The following is a 26,688-nucleotide window of genomic DNA, read 5'->3' as shown; positions in this document are numbered from 1 at the left end:
GAAGCTTTGTCAGGCAATTGCATATAATTTGGTTAGCAATGTTATGAAACCTATGCCGCTTCCTTGAATCTGGCCCTATGCAATAACTGGACAGCAACATCCAAATGACTTGAACCTTGCAAGCACCTCAAGCAATAGTCCCATGTACATTCTACTGATGCGTGAATCCTGGTTTCACATCCAAATTTAAAATGGCAAACCCTTCCAGGTGCAATCTCTGGCATCAAACTTACACATCCTGGCCTCAGACTGGCAGCCCTGGCATCATCTTGCACTATAGTACGAAGACTGTCTTTCCCCTGAGTACTGCACTCACCTCTGAGCTTCTCTGAGAATACTGCTGGCCAGTTGCATACCTTCTCAGACTATTTGTGCTTCACATCATTCTGGGGTGGCACAGTGGTACAATGGTTACCACTGCTGCCTCACAGCTCCAGGGACCTGGGTTCAACTCCGATCTTGGGTGACTGTGTGGAGTTTGCACATTCTTCCCATGTCTGCGTGGGTTTCCTCCGTGTGCTCCAGTTCCCTCCCACACTTGAAAGATGTGCAGGTTAGGTGATTGGCTGTGGTACATTGCTACTTAGTGCCCAGGAGATCAGCAGGGTAAGTATATGGAGTTATAGAGATAGGTCCTGGGTGGGATTGTGGTCGGTGCAAGCTAGATTGGCCAAATGACCTCCTTCTGCATTGTAGGGATTCTGCTATGATTTCACACTGCTGTGGATGGGTTTTTTGATGTGGGGGAATGACTCCAATGTATGGGCTTGAGAATTATGTATGATTTACTATAATGAGGTTTCTGAAGTTGTAGTAGGTCTGTCGAAGGGTCACTGACCTCTGTTTCTCTCTGCACAGTTGCCACCTGATGTGCTAAGCATTTACAACACTTCCTGTTTCTACTGGAGTCAAAATAATCCCTTTCTGCCAACCCTAAAAAAACAACCAGGCTCCTTGTGAGATTCTCATTCCCCTCAGCAAGAAGCACAGCAGCAGCTGCCTGAGGTCTGGTTTGGCACAACATTAAACATGAATTTCCAAAAGGAGGTCATGAGGGGAAGGGCCCTGGGACATTGACACCATCATTGACAATGTCAAGAAACTGGCTGGACTGGGGTTGGATTTCAGGACTCAGAGAAGCCATCGGGAGGGAAGGGCCTTCAGGGAAAAGGTGAACACAGGCGCACTTACCCTCAGCCCAGCAGCCTTCAGGCTCCAACCAGGTCAAAATCAGCACACAGGTCTGACAACACCAAATGGAAGTCCATGAGGAGATAGGCAAGAAGCGGAAGGACTAGGGAAGCTGGCCTGCCCAATCAGATCAATGATCACTACTGTTCAGGGCAATGGCAATCATTGGTTGAGCAGCCTGTCAATCAGATGGCCTGCACACCCGATTGGCTGCTTTGGACACTAATCATTCAAAATAAAAAGCTATTCAGCCAATGAGCTTGGGCCAGCCCAGAGCATAGGCCCCAGTTATTAGTGCCTTCTGCACCCCCTTTCTCCTGGGCCCTGCATCCCACCATACTTTCAAAGAAGAACGGGGAAGTTGGTTAAGGGCACAGTGGTTAACACTGCTACCTCACAATGCCAGGAAAGCAAGTTCAATTCCTGGCTTGGGCCACTGTCTGCGGAGTTTGAATGTTGTCTGTGTGGGTTTCCTCCGGGTACTCCGATTTCCTCCCACAATCTGAAAGATGCGCTGGTTAAGTGCATTGACCTGAACAGATGCTGGACTGTGGCAAATTTCACAGTAACTTCATTGCAGTGTTAATGTAAGTCTTACTTGTGACAAAAAAATTTATTTTACTTTATTTACCTCTCAAACAACGTCAATAAAAAGCAGTTAGTCTAGTCACTTTGTGGGAGCTTGCTCTAGCCCAGTGATTACTTCATTGACTATAAAGCACTTTGGAACATGCTGAGGTCTTTGGAAAAGTAAATTCTCTCTTTATGCAGATCCCTGCGAAGTGGAAAGAATTCTTTACCTCATTGCAAAAACCATTTCCCACTGACTCTAGTTAGGCTTCTTTTTAATACAAAATTCTGTCTGCTGCCACTGAGTTCATCTCACCATCTGCTCTTTGAAGTAAAGTAATTGGACTCACCAGAATTGGCAGGACTGCTAAAAGGTTGGTTAGTTTGCAGAAGGAGCGTTTGGCTAAGCAACATGCTCATGACATGTTTGGCGTCTTCAGGAACAACCTCAAATAAAAAGAACTTGCATCTCCAGAGAACACACTTCATGATCTCAAGACATCGCAAAGTGCATTGCAGCCAATTTTTTAATCTAGTCACTCATGTAATGTATGAAATAAAGCAGTTTGCGCACAGCAAATTCCCAACCACAGCAAAGAGGATTGGAGCAGAGAATTGCACAGTGCTCAGTATCATTCACAACTCCCCAGGTAAGAAAGCCGCACTTGTCCAAATGCAACAAGACCTGGACAGATAAAAAGTTAGTAAAGTTTATTTACAAGTAAGGCTTACATTAACACTGCAATGAAGTCACTGTGAAATTCCCCTAGTCATCACAGTCCAGTGCCTGTTCACGTCAATGTACCTAACCAGCACATCTTTCAGAATGTGGGAGGAAACCAGAGCACCTGGAGGAAACCCACACAGACACAGGGAGAACATGCAAACTCCACACAGACAGTGACCAAAGCCGAAAATCAAACCCAGGTCCTTGGCGCTGTGACACTGCAGTGTTAACCACTGTGCTACCATGCTAATAGGTGGGGACTGATGCCAAGCAATTGCGAGATGATGACCATTTTCAAGAAAATAATCCAACCGCCTCCACTTGACATTCAACAGCATTACCATCACTGAATCCCCCACCATCAACATTGACCTGGAACTTAACTGGATCAGCTATATAAAGGTACGGTGGTTACAAGAGCAAGTCAAGGTCTGGGTATTAAGAACATAGAACATAGAACATTACAGCGCAGAACAGGCCCTTCGGCCCACGATGTTGCGCCGACCAGTTTTTTTTAAAAAAAAACACTGACCCACTAATCTAAACCAATCCCTTTTCGTCCATAAACCTATCCACAGATCTCTTAAACGCCCCCAAACTAGGTGCATTTACAACCGCAGCAGGCAGGGCATTCCAATCCCTCACCACCCTCTGGGTAAAGAACCTACCCCTGACATCCGTCCTATAACTACCACCCCTTAATTTAAAGCCATGCCCCCTCGTGCTAGCATTCTCCATCCGAGGAAAAAAGCTATCACTATCCACCCTATCTAAACCTCTAATCATCTTATATGTTTCAATAAGATCCCCTCTTAGCCTCCTTCTTTCCAGCGAAAACAACCCCAAATCCCTCAGTCTCTCCTCATATGACCTCCCCTCCATACCAGGCAACATCCTGGTAAACCTCCTCTGCACCCTCTCCAAAGCCTCCACGTCCTTCCTGTAATGTGGGGACCAGAACTGCACACAGTACTCCAAGTGCGGCCGCACCAGAGTTGTGTACAGCTGCAACATGACGCTGCGACTCCTAAATTCAATCCCCCTACCAATAAACGCCAAGACACCGTATGCCTTCTTAACTACCTTATCTACTTGATTCCCAACTTTCAGGGATCTATGTACACGTACACCTAGATCCCTCTGCTCCTCCACACTATTCAAAGTCCTCCCGTTAGCCCTATACTGAACACATCTGTTACTCCTACCGAAATGAATTACCTCACACTTCTCCGCATTAAACTCCATCCGCCACCTCGCGGCCCAGCTCTGCAACCTGTCTAAGTCACCCTGCAAACTATGACACCCTTCCTCACAATCTACCACACCACCGACTTTGGTGTCATCAGCAAACTTACTAATCCACCCAACTATACCCTCATCCAGATCATTAATAAAAATTACAAACAGCAGTGGCCCCAAAACAGATCCCTGAGGCACACCACTCGTAACCGAACTCCATGACGAATATTCACCATTAACCACCACCCTCTGTCTCCTATCTGCCAGCCAATTCCTGATCCAAGTACCTAGATTACCCCCAATCCCATACATCTGCATTTTCTGCAGAAGCCCACCATGGTGAACCTTATCAAACGCCTTACTAAAATACATATATACCACGTCAACTGCCTTACCCCTATCCACCTCTTTGGTCACTTTCTCAAAGAACTCAATAAGGTTAGTAAGGCACGACCTACCTGCTACAAAACCATGCTGACTGTCTCTAATCAATTCATTACTCTCCAAATAACTATAAATCCTATCCCTAATAATTCTTTCTAAAACCTTGCCCACAACAGAAGTAAGACTCACCGGTCTATAATTCCCGGGGAAGTCTCTGTTCCCCTTCTTAAACAATGGGACAACATTCGCTGTCCTCCAATCTTCCGGTACTATACCAGAGACCAACGATGACCTGAAGATCAGAGCCAGAGGCTCTGCAATCACCTTTCTAGCCTCCCAGAGAATCCTAGGGTAAATCCCATCCATGCCATATTATGTGGCAAGCAACTTAACTTCTGACTTCCAAACCCTGTCTATCACCTTCAATACAAAAAATCAAGACTGTGATGAAACTGTCTCTATCTGCCTTAATGCGTGCAGCTCTGGTAGCACTCAAAATGTTCAATACCATCTAGGACAAAGCAGCCTACTTGATTGGCACTAAATTCACCACCTTAAATAGTCAATCCCTCCACCACCGACATACAGTGGTGGCAGTGTGTACCATCCACAAGGTGTATTGCAGCAACTCGTCATGTGCCTTTCCACAACACCCTTGAAACCCATGACCTCTCATATCTAAAAGGAAGAGGACTGCAGATGTATAGGAACACCACTACCCACAAATACCCCTCCTAACTGCACAATGTCCTGATTTGGGAATATATTGCCGCTCCATCATTATAACTGGGCAAAATCCTGGAAGTGCCATCCTAACAGCACTATGGATGTACCTAGCTCAGATTGACCACAGCGGTTCAAGAGAACACTTCACCGAAACTGTCTCAAAGGAAAATAGGTTTCGATAATAAATTCTGGTAATACCACCTCACATCCCATGAACAAATTGAACAAAAAAACTTTAGTTTTTAGTTGGTGTTGGATGAAGAACAAATATTTGGTCAGGACACAGTGCAGGGTTCCCTGAATATTTAAAATTAGTACGCAGTAAGCTTCCTCAATGTGATGATGTCTGTTTTACTTTGGTAATGTTGATTGGGGGAGGCACTTCAGGGATAACAGGGATAATTCCCTTATACTTCTTCAGGGTAGGCTCAGGGGATCTTCTATATCTAAGAAGGCAAAAGAGGCGTCAATTTTAAATAATAGAATATAATAGAAGAATAGAATCCCTACAGTACCGAAGGAAGCCATTTGACCCATCAAGTGTGCACTGACTCTCCAATAGTGCATCCACCCAGACTCTATCCCACACATTCACCCCACTAATCCCTCTAGCCTACATATCTTGGGACACTAATAGACAATTCAGCATGGCCAATCCACCTAACCTGCATGTCTTTGGACTGTGGGAGGAATCTGCACCCAAAGGAAACCCATGCAGACATAGGGGGAATGTGCAAACTCCACACAGTCACCCAAGACCAGATTCGAACCTGGGCCCCTGGTGCTGTGAGGTAGCAGTATTAACTATCATGCCACCGTGCTTAATGACTCTAAAATCCAGATGTTCTGGAAGTGGGTATTGCAGAACTTCTGCACTTTCCATGGGCATGGTCACATTTCGGAAGGCTTTCTAAGTCAATCTTGGTGAGTGGAGGTGTGAGTCATGGACCGGAAGAGTGAAGAGTCTAGAAGGTCAGTGAAAATTGAGTTATCCCTTTACAGTTCATCACCAAATGCTTTGCAACAAAAACAGAAAATGCTGGAGAAACTCAGCAGGTCTAACAGCACCTGTGGAGAAAGAATAGAGTCAACGTTTCTGGATTCTCTCTCCATGGGTGCTGTCAGACCTGCTGAGTTTCTCCAGCATCTCCTGTTTTTATTTCACATTCCAGCATATGCAGTATTTTATGTTGTCAGATGCTTTAGCCTGGATTATGCCCATGCTTACTAAAGTGAGTAATGACAGTGCTGTGGCTAGAAAAGGCAAGTGATCATTAAGTAACGTTATTGCCAGGTTGTTAATTCTGACAACAGGCAAGCTGCTACGTGAAAGAAAGCATTGTAAAAATGGTAACGTCTTCAGATGCATTTGAATAGATAATCCAAAATGCTACTCTGCACGGTACAATATGGAAAGCATAGTCCATTATGAGATCAAAAGCTAATTATTTTTATCATTTTTTCATGCATTTCATTCATCCTTTACAGAAAAAAGCTCAGCCATCTACTTGGCTGTTTGAAAACTTTGACAGATGTCTGTGCTTTGGGGAGGCTTCAAAAATACTAACGGATTCTGTATTACAGGGTTTCTTTACACAACTGTGTTGTGATGAGTCAGCCTGATGGCACTGCAACCTTACAAATCACTAACAGAGTCTGGACTGCAGAGTATGGTTACACAGCTGTCCTGGAAAATGTACATTCATTTATTTTGACAAATTTATGAGCTTTTCAAATACTTCTAAAAGATAGGGACTTGCAAATTTTTTTATGAAGTAGATACTGGATAAGTGGGTCAAGGGGTGAGGGTGACAAGGGAATGAAAGTGAAGAGGGGTAAGGAATGAAAGGTGTGGAGGGGGTGAAGAGATGAGGGGATTTGAGGGAAAGTGGCAGGAAGTGATAGAATGAAAGGGGATGAGTGGGGTAAGGGCGAGAAGGGGATGAAAAGATAAAGGACTGGAACAGGTGATGGGGATGAAGGCAGTAAGGGTGAAGGGGATAAAGAGTTATTGGGGTAAGGAGGTGAAGAGAAATGAATGTGTTAGTGGGGCAGGGGTTGGTGGTGAGAGCGGCTTTGCCCTGGCCTGCAGAACTGGACTGACATCTTTGTGATTGGCATGGGCCTTTTAACCTGGCCACTTTGGCATCAGACTACCTCCTTTTCCACATCAAAGCTGGCGTCAAAGTCCACACCTCACTTGGATGAAGGTCTTATTGGCTGGCCCTGCTGGCAGAGGTGTGATCACAATGCCAGAAATTCCTGCCACCATGACAAAAACTCAGCCTGATAGGTCTTCATTCTGACAACATTGACTAAAGGGATGTACTCTACAAAGTGGAAATCTTTTGTACATGATGTTATGAATATATAATTTCAAGGTTCATACGCTTTAGTTTGAGAATTGTTTTTTCGAAACATAAGATAAGATAAAATATAAGATAAACATCCGGTTTGAGAAGCTGGTAAACAGACCAAATTAAATTGCAATTCAAAGTGAGGCCTATGTTTACTTGATAATATAACTGGAAGCATGAAACATTAAACAATTGATGACCCTACTCTAGGCTTCTTTATAGAGATGAGATGTCTAAAGTGTCTCACTTAAGGGCTTTACATTATTCATGTAATTTCCCCAGATCAAGGAAGGGTTTGCAAGAAATTGATGAACAAGTGAAAGTCATGAAATATTCATATACTTTTCAGATGAAACAACAGGTTTAACTTTGGAGATAATTAGTTTAAATTTCTACCCGCCTCATTGCTGTGGGAATAAATACTAGGGAGGCACTTTTGTTTTTAGTGCTGTTTCAATTATATGATTTCTCACTGAAACAGGCAATCAAAGTCAGCCTGGAAGCAGCTTTGACTCAGACAGAGAGAGAGAGATTCTGCCAAGAGATATAGGTCTGTTTCAAACAGTGATTCAAAATCATTGCTGTTTTTGACTTGGAGTCACTGAGCAAGAATATAATGAGGCTCATGTTTGAGCTGGGAGAGTTCACTCAGCCAGATACTGATGGAACGACACCAAGAAATTTCACACCTCTTGAAATTTCAGAGATTAGCTGGAATGGAGGAGAATTAAAGTAGATTCCTGAGAGCTGTGGCACACTTTGGTTAAGTCCCAGGGGAGGTGAAGGAATCGTAAAATAGAGGAGAATTTGTGGGTGTAAATAATAAGTAGAACAAAGAATGTGTTGTTAAGATTTTTGCCTATAACATATAAATGTTTCTGAGATAGTGTTAAGTTAGTAGTGTTGGTCTTTTTTAACTCTCTTACAGTAAAAGGTTTTTGTTTAAAATGCGAAACCTTACGGCACAATTCTTTCATTTAGTAACTGGAAGATGGAGTTCATTTTTTAAAAGTTGTTGAGATCGTGACAATGCATGATGACCCTTCAGTATATTTACTGCTTATTATTATCATTTTTCTTTACCCCTCATAGCTTTCTTGATCTTTCCAGTGCTTTAGGAGCTGATCTATTGCTGGGAAATGCTGCACAGCTGCAAGATAGCTATCATGGGGAGTTGTTGTTCCCCAGTGTAAAGGCGCACTGATTCACAAATTGCTTGCTTTGAATGATTTGCAATACAAAATCTCAAGCATATTTCTGCAGCCTCACTACAGTGCCAGTTAATTATGAAGCCCATGCTTTGAAGTGTAGCATGAAGGTGGGAATCTGAATTATATCATCCCCATCCCATATATTGAGTAGACTAGCATGTTCCATGTATCAAGGCCAAATTACTGATCTAGAGAGAGGGAAAATTAATGAATGATGTTCCTGGGGCAAATTAGACCTGAGATTCTAAAATTGGTTAAGGGAAATAGAATCAGAAACTTTCGGCTCTGTTCCATGATTTAATTCATTTTGAGTATTTAAACTTCATTCTGCGAGAATTATAAATGGTTAGGAGTTGATTACTTCTTGACACTGGGTTTCCATTATTAGCATTGACCGCTCATAGGAACCGGGCCTTCTCTAGCCTCGTATGGTGGCACAGTGGTTAGCACTGCTGCCTCACAGCATCAGCCACCTGAGTTCGATTTCTGGCTTGGGTCACTGTCTGTGTGGAGTCTGCACATTCTCCCCGTGTCTGCGTTTATTCCAGGTGCTCCCACAGTCTGAAAGACGTGCTGGTCAGGTGAATTGACCATGCTAAAATTTCTCCCTCAGTGCACCCAAACAGGTACCAGAGCGTGCCAACTAGGGGATTTTCACAGTAACTTCAGTGCAGTGTTAATGTAAGCATACTTGTGACACTAATAAAAAAAAGGGGCAAATTATCATGTTCTGCCCACCACGGGAACCCTGGCGGACCAGGGAAAGGTTCGTTGACTTCGGGCAGGGTTTTGGGTCGAGTATGGCTGGAAAGTGCCACCCAGTGTCACAGTATCATCCAGGGGAGAGATTAATTTAAGTCCCTGTCATTCGTCTTGGGGAACCTGAAAGATCCCATGGCAATGTTTTGAGGGAGAGCAGGAAAGTTCTCCACAGTGTCTTGGGCCATTGCTATTTGCAGTCTAACACCTTCATACAGATTATCTGTTCATTATGTCATTAGTGTTGATGATTGGTTGCCACACTTCCTTATATACAGTCCAAAGTTGTGCAGGTTAGCTTGATTGGCAATGCTAAAAATTGCCCCTTTGAGTCGTGAGATGCATAGGTTAGAGGGATTAGTGGGTAAATATGTATGGATATGGGGGTAGGGCCTGGGTAGGATTGTGGTGGGTGCAGAGTCAATGGGCCGAATGGTCTCCTTCTGCACTGTAGGGTTTCTATGATTCTATTTCTATGATATTATAACAGTGATTACACTTCATGAGCAATTCATTGACCGTAAAGTGTCTTGGGATACGCTGACGTTGTGAAGGGAGCTATTTAAATGTAATTCTTGCTTCTTTTTAGCAGCGTATTTTCCATTTGCCACATGCCTTTTTTCTCTGAAGTCTGTAAGGTACCCATAGCTTGCAGTCTTCTATTGCAGACCCAGAAATAGGGTTGAAATTATTGTCAGATCCACGTCTAACAACAGCCAGGGAGAAAAGGTTCCTCCCATTAGTTTGAGCTGAATTTGAAATGTGACCCAAAAGGTAAAAGGAACATGAACCTCCTCCATTTGCTGACTTGAGTTACCCCCACACTACGTGGAGAACCTTTGGTTCTTCATCTCTTTCATTCACCGCCCACTTTTCCTGCTCACCACAACATTCACAGGGTTTGCTTACCATCGTCACGGCAACCTGGCCCCATACAAGGTTCAAAATCTTGAGTATGTGGACAAGGCACGCTGAGATCCAGTTGTGCTTTGAGCATTCTTTGCCTCATCCGTTTTCCTTTCTCGCAGGTGGAAGAGCTGCAGGCTGACCACTGAGACCAATTCGAGTAGATACAAGTTTCTGGAGTGTCATCTGTAGCCAAAAGGTTTAAACATTGACAATTACTCAATTATTGTGGCTACTAGCTCACACACTAATTTTGTACAACCTGACTATTGCAGCACATTGCCTGACTAACCTGCTACATTCTAGCCTCCATGAGCTTGAAGTCATCCAAAACTCTACCGCCCGCATCTTATAATACACCAAAAGCCATTCACCCATCATCCCTTGCCCTTGCTGACTTACACTGGTTCCTAGTTAGAAATGCATCTATTTTAAGACCTTATCCTTGTTTCCAAATTCTTCCATGGCCTTGACCTTCTCTATTTCTGAAATCGCCTCTAGCCACATAGCCAGTGACGTTCTCTGTGCCCCTCCTGTTCTGGGCCCTCGAACATCTCCGATTTTAATTGCTGTACAATTGGTGGCCACATCTTCAGCTGCCAAGGTCCTCAGCTCTGGAATTCCCTCCCTAAGCCTTGGTGCATTTCAATTCACGTTCCTTCATTAAAAGGCTCCTTAGAACTAAACTCCTTGACCAAGCTTTTGCTTATCTTCCTTAATATCTCCTTATCGCCATGATGTCACATTTTGCATTATAATGCTTCTGTGTAGCGCCTTGGGACATTTTCTTAAAGGCGCTTTATAAATATTCATTAGAAGTGATTGCCGGAACTCTGCCACAGGATCGGAGCGGGCAAAGTCTGACAACGGAAATACTTGACCTCGGGCTGGAATTTCCATTCTTACTTGAATGAGGCTGTGAAATTCCACCCAATGAGTCTCATCCTGAAATTTAATGGGTTTAATTCAACCATTGAATATGGCATGGAATACTATGGCAATATAGTACTGTGCTCTCATGCTATGCACCCTATGCCCCCCGACCCTGCCAATCCCCACCAATCCTCTCCTTTGAAGTAAAAGTAAAATTAGATGGGTGTGGTGTGATGTGCCAATACGATTGCAACCATGTTGCACCAGCATTGAAAGCACTTCAATTAGTTGAAGACAAGATCTATAGGAATATAAGATTGAGAAATGTCATTCATCAAAACTCATAACTCAGTTCATAAAAGTGAATAGAAGTCCTACAGTGCAGAAGGAGACCATCTGGCCCACTGAGTCTGCATCAGTCCTCAGAAACTCGTCCAATCTTAGCATCTAAGGTTGTAATTTTCTGGCCGATTAGACTGGTGGCATCTTCCAGTCCAGCCAATGGCACATCCCCGCTGCAGGTTTCCTGGTGGCAAGGGTACATTCATCAGGAAACCCTGTTGACAATGGTGGGACCAGAAGGTCCCCCTGCCGACCAACAGGGGGCCACACCTGATGGTGTGAGTAAAATTGAGGATGCTTAAGGAGCCAGAATTGGCTATCTCATGGGATTGTAGGACAGGAGGAGATGACAGAACTAGGGAGGGGTGCAGCCATAGAGTTCTTGGTTGTCCCATGATGTCTAAGGAAAGGATTAGTAAATTGCGCATGATTAAAGTGTACTGGGAATGCAGGGTACAGAAGTCATACAGTGCAGAAGGAGACTATTTGGCCCATCATGCCTGTATCAACTCCTTGAAAGAACTATCTCATTCATCTCCCTTCCCCTGTTCATCCCTCATAGCCCTTCTGAAGCCTCCAAAAATATCCTTCCCAAATTATTTCCCAATTCCCTTTTGAAAGTTAGACTTGAATCTGTTTCTTCCACCCATTTAGGCAGCACCACAACAACCTATAATGCAAAAAACACCTGCTCCTCATCTTATTGACTCTTGAAGCATATCTTTATAGTAAGAATCAAACTCAGACCATCAATGTTTCTCATGTTTTTCGGAGCAATAAACTGAAGTTAAATACATGAGGTAAAATTCAATTGGCCTGTCAATTGTTTTTTAATAACCTTGTTTACAGTATTCAATGGATGGATATCTCCGTTTGGTGGGATTTTCTGGTTCCACCGGCAGCGCACCCCCGCCTGTGGGTTTCCCACCACCATGGGGTGACGTCAATGGGAATTCCCATTGACAGGAGCGGGATCAGAGAATCCCGCCGCTAGCAAACAACACGCCATGTCCTTCCAGTGGGAAACACATGACTGGGAGGCTGGAAAATCTCACCCATTCAGTCTGAAAAGGCACCAGAACCCTGAATTAATTAACTGGAACACAATTACCTTCATCCTTCTCCTTCTCCTCTTGATTAAGATCAGCCACGATATCATCAACATTATCAGGCTGAATATTACACTGCTCCCCCTGTGAACAATGTGGAGATGATTAAAAATCATGAGAGAGAAGAAAAGTCTAATCTGGACAGGCATAAAGCACATTAAAAATGACCTATTAACATTTAAAAGAAGCTCTGGTAAATGCAATTCAGAGGCCCTTTCAAAAAGATGTTTCAGTTGTGATTATGTTGCAGAAAGACACCTTTCTGATTAGCCCTCGCTGATCCTCTGAATGAACGTGAGATAGAATCTTACAAGCTGATTCACTCTTTTAGTGTCCTTACTACCGTTGGAATTCAAGCAGACGTAACTTCAAACTGAAGAGTGTGGTGTTGACATTTTTTTGCCCTCGTGTAACCTGTAAGATTGAAGATTCAAAACCCGTTTCCACTGAATATTGATTCCGTAAATCACAGCAACTCTGAAATCCAACTCTCCCTGGCTCTATAGAAAAGAAAAATAACTGCATTGTAACATCCATGAGGTTCGGAGCAAGGGAAGTGAAGCTTTCACTGGCTCACACCATCTTGCACTAGTCAACAGCAATCAACTAACAACTCTGTTTCTCTTCAATGAGCTTGCTTATCAAAGCCAGGTATTACAATGGGAAGTATGACGTATAAAGTTGGCTCCCGAAATAGGGAGCATAGCCAAGTGAATGGTTGGGCTCAAAATTCTTAAATTAAAAACAGGCAATGCTGGAAAAACTCAGCACATCAGGCAGCATCCTTGGAGAGAAAAAAAATCACGTTAGCTCTTCCATCAGATTTTCAGCAAAGGTTAGCTTTTTTTGCATCAGAATTGAGGCCTGGACTAAGGCTCCTGTGACATGAGTTCAAATTCCACCAAATGGGGAATGTCAGTGATTAAATAAATCTAAAATGAAAAGCCAGTTTCAGTAATGGTAACAATGTAACTATTGAATTGTTTAAAAATCAATCTTTTAGGGAGGGAAATCTTATCTGATTTACCTGTTCCGACCTTGATGTGACTCCAGATCCACAGCAATATGGTCAACTCTTAACTGCCCTTTGAAACAATCTAACAAGCCACTCACTTGCATTCAAGAAGGTGGCTCAATGCCACCTGGACAGGGACGATTAAAAATGGATGATAATTGTTGGCCTTGACAATAACAACCACACAAAAATGAGGAATTAAAATATTCTGATGGTGATTGGCCTGGGCACTGGGGTGGGAGGCCATGGTGGGCAGGGGAAATAAATCACAGCAGTTTACTGGATTATAGGTGGAGTGTAGAAGTGCGTTCTATTGGATCCTGCACAATCAGCATCTCAATGAGAAACTACCCGGTATTAGTGGATCTTAAGTCTGTTACTTTCTCCTTCCTAGCTTGCAAGTTAAAGGATTGTGGCCCTGATTTTACCTGCTCGCAGAACGACATTCTCTATTAGCCACGGGTGCAGTCTTACGAGTCTCGGGCAGGCATGCCGGTAAAATTCCGACCTGTGTGTCTGAGGCTACTCGAACTTCCCAACATAATTCCCAGAAGCTGACAGTTGTCATCAGCCCTCTGCGGACTACTGAAAGGCCTCACAGAAGAATATGATCATTGCTGCAATTTTGTTTTGTCTAAAGTTTCAACCAATGATGCTCACCCACTTGTGCCTATGTTCAGACCATGGGAGCCCCTGTGACAGAAGCGCCATGGATCGTTGCAACTTAGATGGCAAGTATCAGGGTGAATTATGAGAGGCATGACTGAAAGGCCCTTGAAAGGCTTGTGGGTCCAAATATGTTAACAATACTAATCACCCCATTATTTTGTGCTACCAATTTTCAGTGGCTGCACTAATTCTTTGAGAGCTGGGAAATCAGAATTTCAAAGCACTATTGCCCTAATGGATATATTTTTCAAAAACGTAAAGCAAGTGAGTTTTGTAACAAATTTTTTACGTGCAAAAGCCAAAGTTGCATAGGTTGCAATCTTTTCATGATCGAATCTACTGATCATCAAATGCCAGTAATGGCTGAATGTTGGCAGCAGTTTCTTTCTGAGAAATCCATGTTACCTTTCTTGCGATTCTTTCAATCACAACTCTGGCCACAGGAATGATAGGACCTCCCTCAGGATCATAGAAGGGACTTTTCGGATGATCCAGGCTGGTTAGTGGTCTAATTCTTTCTTGAGGCTCTGCCCGTTGGTTAGGGGCCTAAGGAAACAGGGAATAGTAGACCATGGTGGTTAACAAACACATTTGGTAACTGTTTAGATTCAAGCCAAACTGAAGAGAAACCTTCAATGATAACTTACATCTTCAGTCCAGTTGTCACTCACATTCACCTTTGAGTCATAAGGGTTTTAGATTCAAGTCTCAATCCAAAGTCTTGAGCACAAAATCCAGAGCAGTACTGAGGGAGTGCTGCACCGTCAGAGATGCTGCCCTTTCTGATGAAGTATTTACCTGAGGCCTATTTGTCCTCTGAGGTTGATGTAAAAGATCACAGGGCACCATTTCACAGAGGCGTTCTCCCTCTAACCTGGATAATAGTCATTGCTTAATTAACATCACTAAAAACAGATTAACTGTTTATTATCACATTGCTGTTTTGGGGGAGATTGCTTGGTACATATTGGTTGCTGTGTTTCTTGCATTGCAACAGTGACTTCATTTCAAAACTACCTCATTGTGGGTAACTGTTTTGGAATACCATGAAGGTAAAAGGTGTTGTAGAAGTGCAAGTGTTTGATATAATGCTCATTATGCCAGGAAATGTCCCAACAACAGTGGAATTCAATGGTGGTGATTTGAGTCAATTGTAATTTCATTTGATTTTATTATTGTCACGTGTATTAGTATACAATGAACAGTGATGTCCAGGGGACAGATTAGTTTAAGTCCCTGTCATTCATCTTGGGGGGAATCTTACAAACTGAGGAGAACATGCAGATTCCACATGGACAGTAGCCCAAACCGGGAATCAAACTTGGGTCCTTGCTTCTGTGAGGCAGCAGTGCTAACCACTGTGACACCGGGCCACCCCTAAGAACGATGAGTCAGACCCAGAGTTGAGCTTCAGTCTTTCTGATGTCAGCTACATGGCTGCTGGATGTATTCTGCTTGACAGTGGGTTTCACCTACTGGGATGATCACTCAATCTCAGTTCCCATAGGTTCCCTCAAGTTAAGTGACCTATGTCTGTTTAAAGAGACACTACATACACAATAGTATCTGTTAAATAGTAATGTTAAGGGAAGAAGTACAAAGTGATGTGCCCCATGATAAAATTTTGGGACAACAACAACTTGTATCTATACAGTGCCTTTAATATAGAAAAACTTTACAAGATGCTTAACAGAAGTATAAATTAGATAAACGATGGGCAATTGGACAAGGACTCAGCCATACAGAGGGCTGATCAAAAACTTGGTCAAAGTAGTCAAATTTAAGGAGGGTCTTAAGGAAGATGGGGAGAGAGCATTTAAGAGTGAATGACCTAGTCAGTTGATGACACAGTTGCCAGTGCTGGGGATTGTTTAAGAGGCCAGAGTTGGAAGTTCTCAGAGGATTGTACAACTAGAGGAAGTTACCAAGAAAATGAAGGTTAACACATCAAATTATCTCATTGAATGGCCAAACAGGCTCAATGAATGAGCCAAATGGCCTACTTCTGCTCCTACATCTTATGGTCTAAAGTTGAGGTCATGCAGGTGAGAATTTAAAATTTGAGTTGTCGGGGGAGCAGAAGACATGTAGCCAAGTGTAACGGAGGTGATAGTTGCGAAGTACTTGGTGTCGCAAAGACTGGGCAATCGAATTTTGGTTGAGTCTGACGATTCTGGAAGATGGAGTGCAGGGATCTGGCCGGGTGGGTAGTGAAATAGTTAACACAAAAAGCAAAATACAGTAGATACAGGAAACATAAAATTAAAAACAGACACGCTTGGAAAAACTCAGCAGGTCAGGCGGCATCTGTGGAGAAAGGAACAGAATTGCTGGTCCAATAACCTTTTGTTGGAACTGGCAAAGGTTAGAGGTGTAACAGATTTTAAATGAGTTCAGAGGCAGAGAAAGAGGGAAGGAATGAATGAATAAAAGAGAAGGAAGAATAAAAGGATGTACGGCAGGAGAGGTGAAATTATTATTGGAAGACATGACATAGATGACAAATCATGTTAAATTTTAATCTGCATCTAACTTCTGAAATGATACAAATTTGTAATTGGAGTGAAAGTTCGAAAGGCAATGGACTAAGGAAAGGCAGCTCAGAGATTACAAATTAAGCGAGACAAAATATCTTTTGATGGTGTAACCACTGAGCCATGGTTGAGATGTGGAGATGAGTGATCAAAATAAAACCTGCAGGGGGAATATAACACAGAAACAGGCAACCTCAACCATAAAACCTGGGCTTCACAGCTTGCTGCTGAATTTGGTCAGTGATGTATCTGCAGGCAGTGGCGAATGGTTGGGGAAGAAATCAGGCAGTCAACATTAAATTTGCAAGTTGTGAACTATAACTGAGAACTGGATGCAAATTAAAGAATTAAACCAAAAGTACTCAGGGACAAGACTGCAGAATAATTGTGCTTACGTAAGCCACCTTGCCAAACTGAACTGAGCCACAACAGATCAGCCATGATCTTATTGAATGGCGGGGCAGGCTCGAAGGGCTAGATGGCCTACTCCTGCTCCTATTTCTTATGTTCTTATGTTCTTATAACAAACTAATAGTACCATCTGCCTCACCACAGTCATCCAGCCCATCATGACCATGTACCAATACATAACCTGTCATCTTACATTAGTTTCCTCATAGTATTTGGCAATAAGCCATCTAATAATTCAGAATTTATTACCCCAATTACGACTTCAATACAATATGCTATGCAGATTATTAAACCACATCCGGATTGCCATAAAACTCAGAAGGACATAAAATTTTACTGGTGACTATTAAATTGTAGATATTGAAGTTTCCACTATCATCTTCTGAGCGTCTTGAGTTTGATCCAAGCATTTCTGGAAATCTTCTCAACGTAATCTTATTTACACATATTTTTAATGCTGGATTCTGCATTTATCACCAGATTCCTGTCTGTCTTTCAACAAAGGGAAATTGGAGGTGTCCAGAACTGCCTACCATTTGCTGCAGGAATGATCAGTGATACCACACGCTTTTCCCCCTCAATCTCCTCACCACCAAACACACCGGTATTGTCAGCACTTCACATGTAGATGCTTTAGCAATTTTCCTCACATATCTTGGATAAAATTCAATCCAGTCAGAAATTCAAGAGACATTTCTTTGCTCAGAAACTGCTCAAAATGTGGAACTCACTGGCACATAACGTAAGAAATAGAATCATAGAATCCTACAGTACAGAAGGAGGCCATTGCTCCCATCGAGTCTGCACCGATTATAATCCCACTCAAGCCCTATCCTTAGAACCCCATGCATTTACCCTAACTAGTGCCCCAACACTAAGAGGCAATTTAGCATGACTATCCACCTAACCTGCACATGTTTGGACTGTGGGAGAAAACCAGAACACCTGGAGGAAACCCACGCAGATATGGGGGGAAATGTGCAAACTCCACACAGACAGTGACCCAAGCCGAGAATCAAATCCGGGCCCCTGGCGCTGTGGGGCAGTAGTGCTGACCACTGTGCCACTGTGCCGCCATAGGAGCAGGAGTGGGCGGCAGGAGTGGGTGGCACAGTGACTAGCACTACTGCCCCACAGCACCAGGGAGCTGGGTTTGATTCTCGGCTTGGGTCACTGTCTGTGTGGGTTTCCTTCGGGTGCTCCGGTTCCCTCCCCACAGTCTGAAAGATGTGCTGATTAGGTGCGTTGGCCACGTTAAATTCCCCCTCAGTGTACCCGAACAGGCGCCAGACTGTGTCAACTGTGAGATTTTCACACAGTAACTTCATTGCAGTGTTAATGTAAGCCTACTAGTGACAATAATAAATGAACTTTTTTTGAAGTGGATGACCTCGCGTTTCTCCTGCATTGATTTCTATTTTCCGTCGTTTTAAATTTAATCTGTCCTCGCCCTTTTGAAACTTCCAACTCCCAAACACACAACCACAAAGACAGCAGTGCTTCAAAATGAGCCACCAGCACCTTCACAGAGTAAGCAGGAGTGGCAGACGATCCAACCTTATCAGTGTCGACCCGCATTCCTCAACATGAATAGAATAAAACTCGTTTCCTTTTTAAAGCTTTTGCTTGGCTCACGCTGGTGCTCAGTGAAGAAATTCAATGTATTCATTCACCAGACTCTGCTTGGCTAAGTGGATTTTTTTTCTCTCTCATAAATTGGACTGACTTAGCAGCCTCCGGCTGATCTCAGTGACGACATCGTAAGCAGCGATTGCCAGCCTCTTAAAAGCACAGGAACAAACTGGTTTTGTTTAGTCAGGAGTTTCTGCTCTTTGTGACTGAAATCCTGACAATAGAGAAACCAATCAATGTGCAGAGAGAGGCAGAGAGAAATGTTCCAACTGAAGAATTTTTTTTGATGAAACTGCAGATTATTGGCAGCAGTGAACAGAAAAGGGTCCTTCATGGGGGAAAGAAAACACTAAAGATGGCTTCAAGTTCTTCAGTGGCTTAACCTATTTTGGATTCCTGTCACTTGTAGGCTTTCCGAATCACTTCTTCCTGTTGGATGTGTTTCCCAACTCCGAGCCTAACTAATAGGTGACATTCCATCAGTGGGCATTCCATCAGTTACCAACACAGTGGTGGAAAACATTGGGTGTTAAATTGGGAAGTCTAGTATGCACTTGTAGGCAGTGCGTTGCTTCCTGAGGCCCCAAACTGGTGGTGAGGAAGCACGCGGGCATGTCGAACAGGAAATGTGCCACCTGCCACGTTGGATCAGAGCAAATAAGAGGCATCCTGTGCCCAACACTGATGCAGCGTTAGGGGAATGGCAGATGCAAAAAAAAAGGCTACATCTCACAACGGCAACATTTGTTTGCCTCTAGAAAATTCGTCATAACAACAAGGCCCAAGGCTCAATATCAGAGACTTCTTGGACATTATCAGCTGTGCACAGGTGTGAATGTGAGGTCAGGAAAGGATTTTTTTTATTTTATCCAATAATTTCACAAGTAGGCTTGCATTAACACTGCAATGATGTTACTGTGAAAATCCCTTAGTCGCCACACTCCGGTACCTGTTTGGGTACACTGAAGGAGAATTTAGCAAGACCAATGCACCTAACCAGCACATCTTCTGGACTGTAGAAGGAAGCCGGAGAACCCTGAGGAAACCCATGCAGACATGGGGAGAACATGCAAATGTGCACTGACAGTAACCCAAGCCAGGAATCGAACCTGAGTTCCTGATGCTGTGAGCTGGCAGTGCTAATCACTGTGCCACCATGCCAAAGGGGTGGGCACCAAAAGATGCAGTCCTTAATTTAATCTGATGGTGTGCTGATCCCAATGATGTTAGATGATCACAAAATAACAATGGACACGTCAAAGCCTATGAAGTGGAATTGGATAAATCATAAAGTTTGAGACAGAAAGAGGCCACCTGGCCCATCTTCAAAGATTCTTTGAAAGAGCGATCCCATTGATCCCCGGCATAACATAAGAACGTAAGAACTAGGAGCAGAAGTAGGCCTCCTGGCTCCTTGATCCTGCTCCGCCATTGAACAAAATCATGGCTGATCTTTTCGTGGACTCAGTTCCACTTACCCGCCGGCTCACCAGAACCCTTAATTCCTTTACTGTTCAAAATTTTGTCTACCCTTGCCTGGATCTAACGTGGGCCTGACAGAAGCCTCATGTGATTGAAGTTTCCACTTTGATTTCCAGTGTTATTAATTTTGAAGGTTACTGTTAAATCTGCTTCCTCCATCCTTTCTGGAGTCCAGATTACAACTTGCTGAGTAAAAGAAAATAACTTAAGAAATAGAAGCAGGAGTCAGTCACAAGCCCTTCAAGCCTTCTCTGCCATTTAATACAATCATGGCTGATCGATGCCAGCCTCAATCCTTTACTGTGCCAAATTTCTCCTTATTTGTTTCATCAAAACCCTTCATAATCCTGAAAGCCTTAATTAAATTCCCCCCTGCCCTAATTTTCTCTACTCTAAGAAGAACATTCTAGCTTCTTTAGTTTCTCCCTGTAACTGAAGTCCCTTATCTCTGGTACCAACCTGGTAATCTCTTAAATTAAACAATTTCAATAAACTGTCTGCGGTGAAAGATGAGACTAATTCTCTCAGGGCATGGTTTTAAGGGCTTGCACCATCATGTAGCATATGGCACAGAGCAAAAGTAATGACTTTCCAGGGATAATGAGTCTAGCCCAGTTGAGCCTCATTTTCTCAACCACTTTTCAACCATGCGCCACATGATGTCTCAATAAAACCTTCACGTAAGATTAAAGCTCCGCAATAATTGCGCTTCAATGTTCCATAGTCATCTCTTGATTGTTCACATTTCAGCTGCAACTACATGAAGCCCTGGTTGGACTCCCTCTGCAGAACTTGCATTCAGTTCTGGGCACAACCCCTCAGGAAAGATGTGGCCTTGGAAAGGGGGTGCCACACAATTTTATCACAATGACACTGGGCCAAGTGTGACGCACAGTGGTTAGCACTGCTGCCCCACAGCACTAGGGACCTGGGTTTGATTCCCGGCTTGGGTTACTGTCTGTGTTCACATTCTTTCTGTGTCTGTGTGGGTTTCCTCCGGGTGCCCAAAGACATGCAGATTAGGTGGATTGACCATTCTAAATTTCCCTTAGTGTCAGGGGGACTAGCTAGGGCAAATGCATGGGGGTTATGGGGATAGGGCCTGGGTGGGATTGTGGTTGGTGCAGACTTGATGGGCCGAATGCCTTCTGCAGGATTCTATGATTCTATAAAAGTTTTCAACTGTGTCACATAGATGGTGGCACAGCGACACAGTGACAAGCACTGCTGCCTCACAGCACCAGGTACCCAGGTTCTATTCTGGCCTTGGGAGGAGAGGCTGAATAAATTAGGCTTGTAGTTTAGAAGAATGAGGGGAGATCTCATTGAGACGTATAAGATGATGAATGGGATGGATATGATAGAGTTGGAGAGACTCTTCCCGCTCAGAAAGGATAATAGGACTAGGGGGCACAGCCTCAAGATAAAGGGGGGGGCGGTTTAGAACGGAGTTGAGGAGGAACTTCTTCACTCAAAGGGTGGTGAATCTCTGGAATTCTCTGCCCGTTGAAGTGGTGGAGGCTGCCTCACTAAATATTTTTAAGACGCGGGTTGATGGGTTTTTGATAAGAGAGGGGATTAAGGGTTATGGGGAGAGGGCGGGAATGTGGAACTGAGCCACGACAGATCAGCCATGATCTTATTGAATGGCGGGGCAGGCTCGAAGGGCTAGATGGCCTACTCCTGCTCCTATTTCTTATGTTCTTATGTTCTTATGTTCTTACGACTGCCTGTATGGAGTTTGTACATTCCCCCCAGGTCTCTATGGATCTCCCCCGAGTGCTCAGTTCCCTCCCACAAGCCAAAGATGTGCGGAGTTAGATTGATTGGCCATGCTGAATTGCCCCTTAGTATCAGGGCGATGAGCAAGGTAAATATATGGGGTTATGGGGATAGGGCCTGGATGGGATTGTTGTGAGTGTAAGATTGATGGGCTGAATGGCTGCCTTCTGCACTGTAGGGATTCTCTGATTTTTATGAAGCTTGTATTACCTTGTGTACAGAAGATTAAGGGGTTATCTCATTGAGGCATTTATGATGAGTAAAAGAATCAATAAGGTGGATAGAGAGAGAAGCAATCCTTCCAGGTGTTAAGAATCCAGAACAAAGGAGTATAGAGATCTCTAAATTAGAGACAGATGGTTCAAAGCACTTCTTCATACAAAGGGCAGTAACAATACGGAAATCTTTCCCCCAGAGAGATGTGGATTCTGGGGAGCAAGGTGTTAGTTAAATGAAAATTTCAGAACTAGAATTGTTAGTTTTTTGTTAGGTAAGGGTATTAAGGATGAGTGAATAAAGAGAGCTAGATAATTAGTTGAAAAGGAACCTATGGGGAGAGGACAAGGAGAGTGGGATCAATTATAGATCATAGAATCCTACAGTACAGAAGGAGGCCATTTGGCCCATTGAGTCTGCACTGACACAATCCCACCCATCCATAACCCCATGCATTTATCCTAGCTCATCCCCCTGACACTAGGGGCAATTAAGCACGGCCAATCCACCTAACCCGTGCATCTTTAGACAGTGGGGGAAAACCAAAACACCCGAAGGAAACCCCATGCAGGCATAGGGAGAATGTGAAAACTCCACACAGACAGTGACCCAATCTGGGTTTCGAATCACTGTGCCATCATGCTGCCCATATGGCACCATTCTTTCAAAATGTCTTTTAGGATGGTTCGAATGGCATTGTTTTGTCCCAGAGGATTCTTTGAATTTATGATTTATCCAACTCCACTTCAGAGACTTAATTGTGGCTTTTGTTTTGTGACCAGTTAGTAATTTCACGGGGATAAGCGCACAAAATGGGGTTAAATACAAGGCTGCCCACTTTTTGCCTCCCTCCCTCTTCTTTTCCAGGCCCACATTGGCACCTTGGGCTATTTGATGATGTTGCTGGATCTCATTGTCATGACGAATATCTTGGAAGCAAAGGAATGTTGCAGTCGTGAGCTGAAGGAGTAAGTTACAGATCAATCACTATCTACCCAAATGGGGGAAAGGACCAGAAGGGCTGACTGGCCTCCACCCTATGTTCCTGCATCCTTATTATTTAAAGCATTCACAGTAGATACTCCCCTTTCTAAGAGTGCTAATCTGCAACATGACTGCCAATGACATAGGTGATTTAAAGTTTCACATGTTCCAACAATATTGCTTTACCTGCTGCTTTAGCAAAAGGTTCAGGAAACAAATAGATGCCTGTGATAAATTGTTGGATGTAAAAATGTCATCAGTTCAGGTAGTCCTTCTTCCCATAGTCGAAAAACGTTGACTCAGTATAACTTGATTTCGTTAAGCCAAATATGACTGGGAAGGTTAGGTCCTTCAGCCATCACAATTATCACTGGGAGCTGGGTGGACTGTTGTCCATAGCTTACGGGAACCATTGTGGTACCTTTTATTTCTATTGCTTCTCCTGTATTTACAAAGAACAAAGAAAGAACAAAGAAGAGTACAGCACAGGAACAGGCCTTTTGGCCCTCCAAGCCTGTGCTGATCATGATGCCCTAACTAAGCTAAAAAAAACTTCTGCCTTTACTAGGTCCGCATCCCTCTATTCCCTCCCTATTCATGTATCAACCAAGTGGCCTCTTAAATGTTGCTAATGTGCCTGTATCCACCACCTTCTCTGGCAGCACATTCCAGGCATCTGTGTGGAAAAATTTCCCCCTTTAACTTTTCCCCTCTTACCTTGAACCTGTGCCCCCTTGAGCCTTGACTAAATCCATGAGTTCACTAAATGATTTGGAATTGGGCACGCTTGGGACTGTAAAACTGCGAGCAAGGTCATAGGTTTAAGTTCCACAAACACTTAGGAGTATTGTTTTCATTTCGCCTCTTTTCCCATTTCGTTTGCTTGGAGGTAATACCCAAGGTGTTCAACGTATTGTGTCCAGTCCTCTGTGGAGAGGTCATATGGGTCTATTTGCCCAAAGAGAGGCTTTTTCTTGAGACTTCGATTAAAGCAGGATATCAATAGCTTCAGGCCAGAGCCAGTGCCAGGATAATTTATCCTCATCACCAGATGTAAAAATGCACTTTTAAAGAACTCATTAGTGAACACAAAAAGTATTTATTAATAAGTATTGTATAGCAGCCTCATGATTGCAGCTAGCTCCCAATATGTCCCAGCTCAGGGTCGATTTTCACCAAAGGGTGATTCTCTGACTTCCAATTGGTTACACAGGCCATGTGACCCTGACTTCTCTATATTGCTCTTAAAGGGACAATCACCACAACTGCCCCCTGAAAGAGCCAAGTAAGCCACTCAGCTGTAATCGAGCAGGCAGCTCACTGCCACCTTCTCAAGGGCAATTAGGAATGGTAAATGTTGGCCTTGTCCAGTGATGCCCACATTACATAAATGAAGTTCTTAGGCTTACCACATTTAGCTGCTTGGGCTCTAAACTCTGGAATGCTCACCCCAAATCTCTCTGCACCTCTACCTCTCTACTCTTCTTGATGACCCTTAATACCTCTTTAACCAAGGTTTTGGTTATCTGTGCAAATGTCTCCTGAAATGATTGAGTAAATCTTTGTTTGCTAATGTTCCCCTGAAGTACTTGGGACATTTTACTATATTTAAGGTGCTATTAATATGCAAGTTGATGTTGTCTGGCTATGATTTAATGATAAAATCCAATTGTGGAAAATCTGTACCATCTTTTCGCCATTGGCAAATGTATGTTTGAAACAAATGAGGCTACATGGAGAGAAGGGCTGAACAGCTAAAAGATGTGGAAATCTGGCCATGTACCATTCACTGATTGACTTTACGGTAGATTACAATTCCATAATACAGAAGAAAAGTGCTATGATGGGCACGTTGGTTGGAGAAAAGCTCCATATTTTTCTGTCAAAATGAACGGACTGGAGGTTTCTGAGATTCCAGTTCCTCTCTTCTCGAGGCAAACCCACTGAGACATCAATCAACAGCTTACCAGATACGTCACTCCGCTGTCGGTCCCAGCGTCCCAGGGAATCAGATCCTGAATGACCTTCTGCACCCACCCGCAATCCTTGGTGCAGAGGTCTTCCGCTGACAGCCCCACGTTCCAATCTGGGCTGGGACCCAACATCGTCAGGAAGGACATCAGGTGCCGAGTATGGTCAACAGAGAACTCTGCGGACGGAGCTGCCCGGCTGCACAAAACATTTTTAAAAAAAGCAAAGAAAAGGAAGCAAATTAGGCTCAGGCACTGTATATCAGGATGACAATGTTGAATGACAGTATGATGACAATATTGTTGAAGTGCCATTTAACTAGCGTTCATGAGTTGAGCTATATTTTCAAGTGTCACTTAGCTCCAAACGCTATTTCCTGCACTGATGATTAATAACTTAGGCACATCCCAAACATTTTGGCCCGTTAACTGAGTGCACCACCAATTAGTCTGACAGTCTCCTTACCATTTGATGTTGAGATATATCAAGAGTGGGAGCAGTCCTGACATTTTTACAGATGTGTTAGTTAATTAAGATTTAACTCCACGCAAACATACAAGTGATCTTTCTGAGTGAAAGGCTCTGGCGTGACTCATTAATTAAGTTCCTCTCATTTATTACTCTGTGACATCTTTTTTTTTCCTTTAGGTCCTTTTTTTTGAAAGACACAGCATTGAAGATCCATATTCATGAGTTGCAATTCTGTAAAGTTGTCTCGCTGGCTGTTGTGTTGTAATTATTTTTGATATTTCACCAATGCAATAACATTTTGCCCTTTTGTTTTTTTTCAATATCGCTTACTTAAAGGCTTAGAGGAGCCCATGCTTTGACAGGAGGGGGAGATTGATGATTTGCCTCTTGCTGTGTCGAGATTTGAGTAATAGGAATTTGAGTACAGGGGTCAGTGTATTCCAAGCAAAGTCTGCATTCCTGTCATATCAATCTTCACACTTATACCAGTCTAATTTACAAGAAGTATTTCATGGAATCTATGTAATACATGACTCCCTGTCATCATTTTGCACCATAAATTCTGCTTTTATAGTGGGAGCTGTCTATTTAAGTCTTATCAGGCTGCAGAACCTCCACTGGTACTGGCTGCCATTACAATGTGACAGGTTTACATATACTGTAGCTGTTTTCCATTACAAGTGTGGATATCTGAAGTTATCATGGAAATGAGGCAAGTAGAAAACTGCACTTTTTCCAAGCTTTGATTGGATTATCTTTGCGTGCGATGGCCAATTTAACATTTAGAACATAGAACGTAGAACAGAACAGCACAGGAACAGGTCCTTTGGCCCACGATGTTGTGCCAAACATGATACAAAACTAAACTAATCCCTCCTGCCTGCCCTTGGTCCATGTCTGTCTATTCCTTGCATATTCATGTGCTTATCTAATAGCCCCTTAAACGCCCCTATCGTATTTGCCTGCACCACCACCCATGGCCACTCCAGACACCTACCACTCTCTGTGTAAAAGACTTGGCCCTGACATCACCTTTGTATTTTCCCTCTCTCACCTTAACTGCATGCCCCCTAGTATGAGGCATTTCAGCTCTGGGAAAAAGATTCTGACTGTCAACGTGATCCAGT

At 43.4% G+C, this 26,688-nt stretch overlaps 1 protein-coding gene across 1 annotated transcript in view; it reads right to left on the bottom strand.

Moving 5' to 3' along the window:
- The window catches only part of spon1b (spondin 1b), a 309,867-nt gene that overhangs the window by 27,340 nt on the left and 255,839 nt on the right, over positions 1-26,688 (bottom strand). The window contains exons 8-11 of the mRNA XM_080190019.1: positions 25,087-25,288; positions 14,484-14,624; positions 12,397-12,478; positions 10,074-10,256 (exon numbers count right to left, since the gene is read on the bottom strand). Of these exons, the coding sequence (XP_080046145.1) occupies positions 10,074-10,256; positions 12,397-12,478; positions 14,484-14,624; positions 25,087-25,288 (608 nt within the window). The remainder of the gene's footprint in view (positions 1-10,073; positions 10,257-12,396; positions 12,479-14,483; positions 14,625-25,086; positions 25,289-26,688) is intronic.

The sequence above is a fragment of the Carcharhinus amblyrhynchos genome, chromosome 6 (genome assembly GCF_965287045.1).
Source record: "Carcharhinus amblyrhynchos chromosome 6, sCarAmb.v2.hapA, whole genome shotgun sequence".
Taxonomy (NCBI): domain Eukaryota; kingdom Metazoa; phylum Chordata; class Chondrichthyes; order Carcharhiniformes; family Carcharhinidae; genus Carcharhinus; species Carcharhinus amblyrhynchos.
Note: the sequence above shows the minus strand (reverse complement) of the source record. Positions and strands in the feature narration are given on the sequence as shown.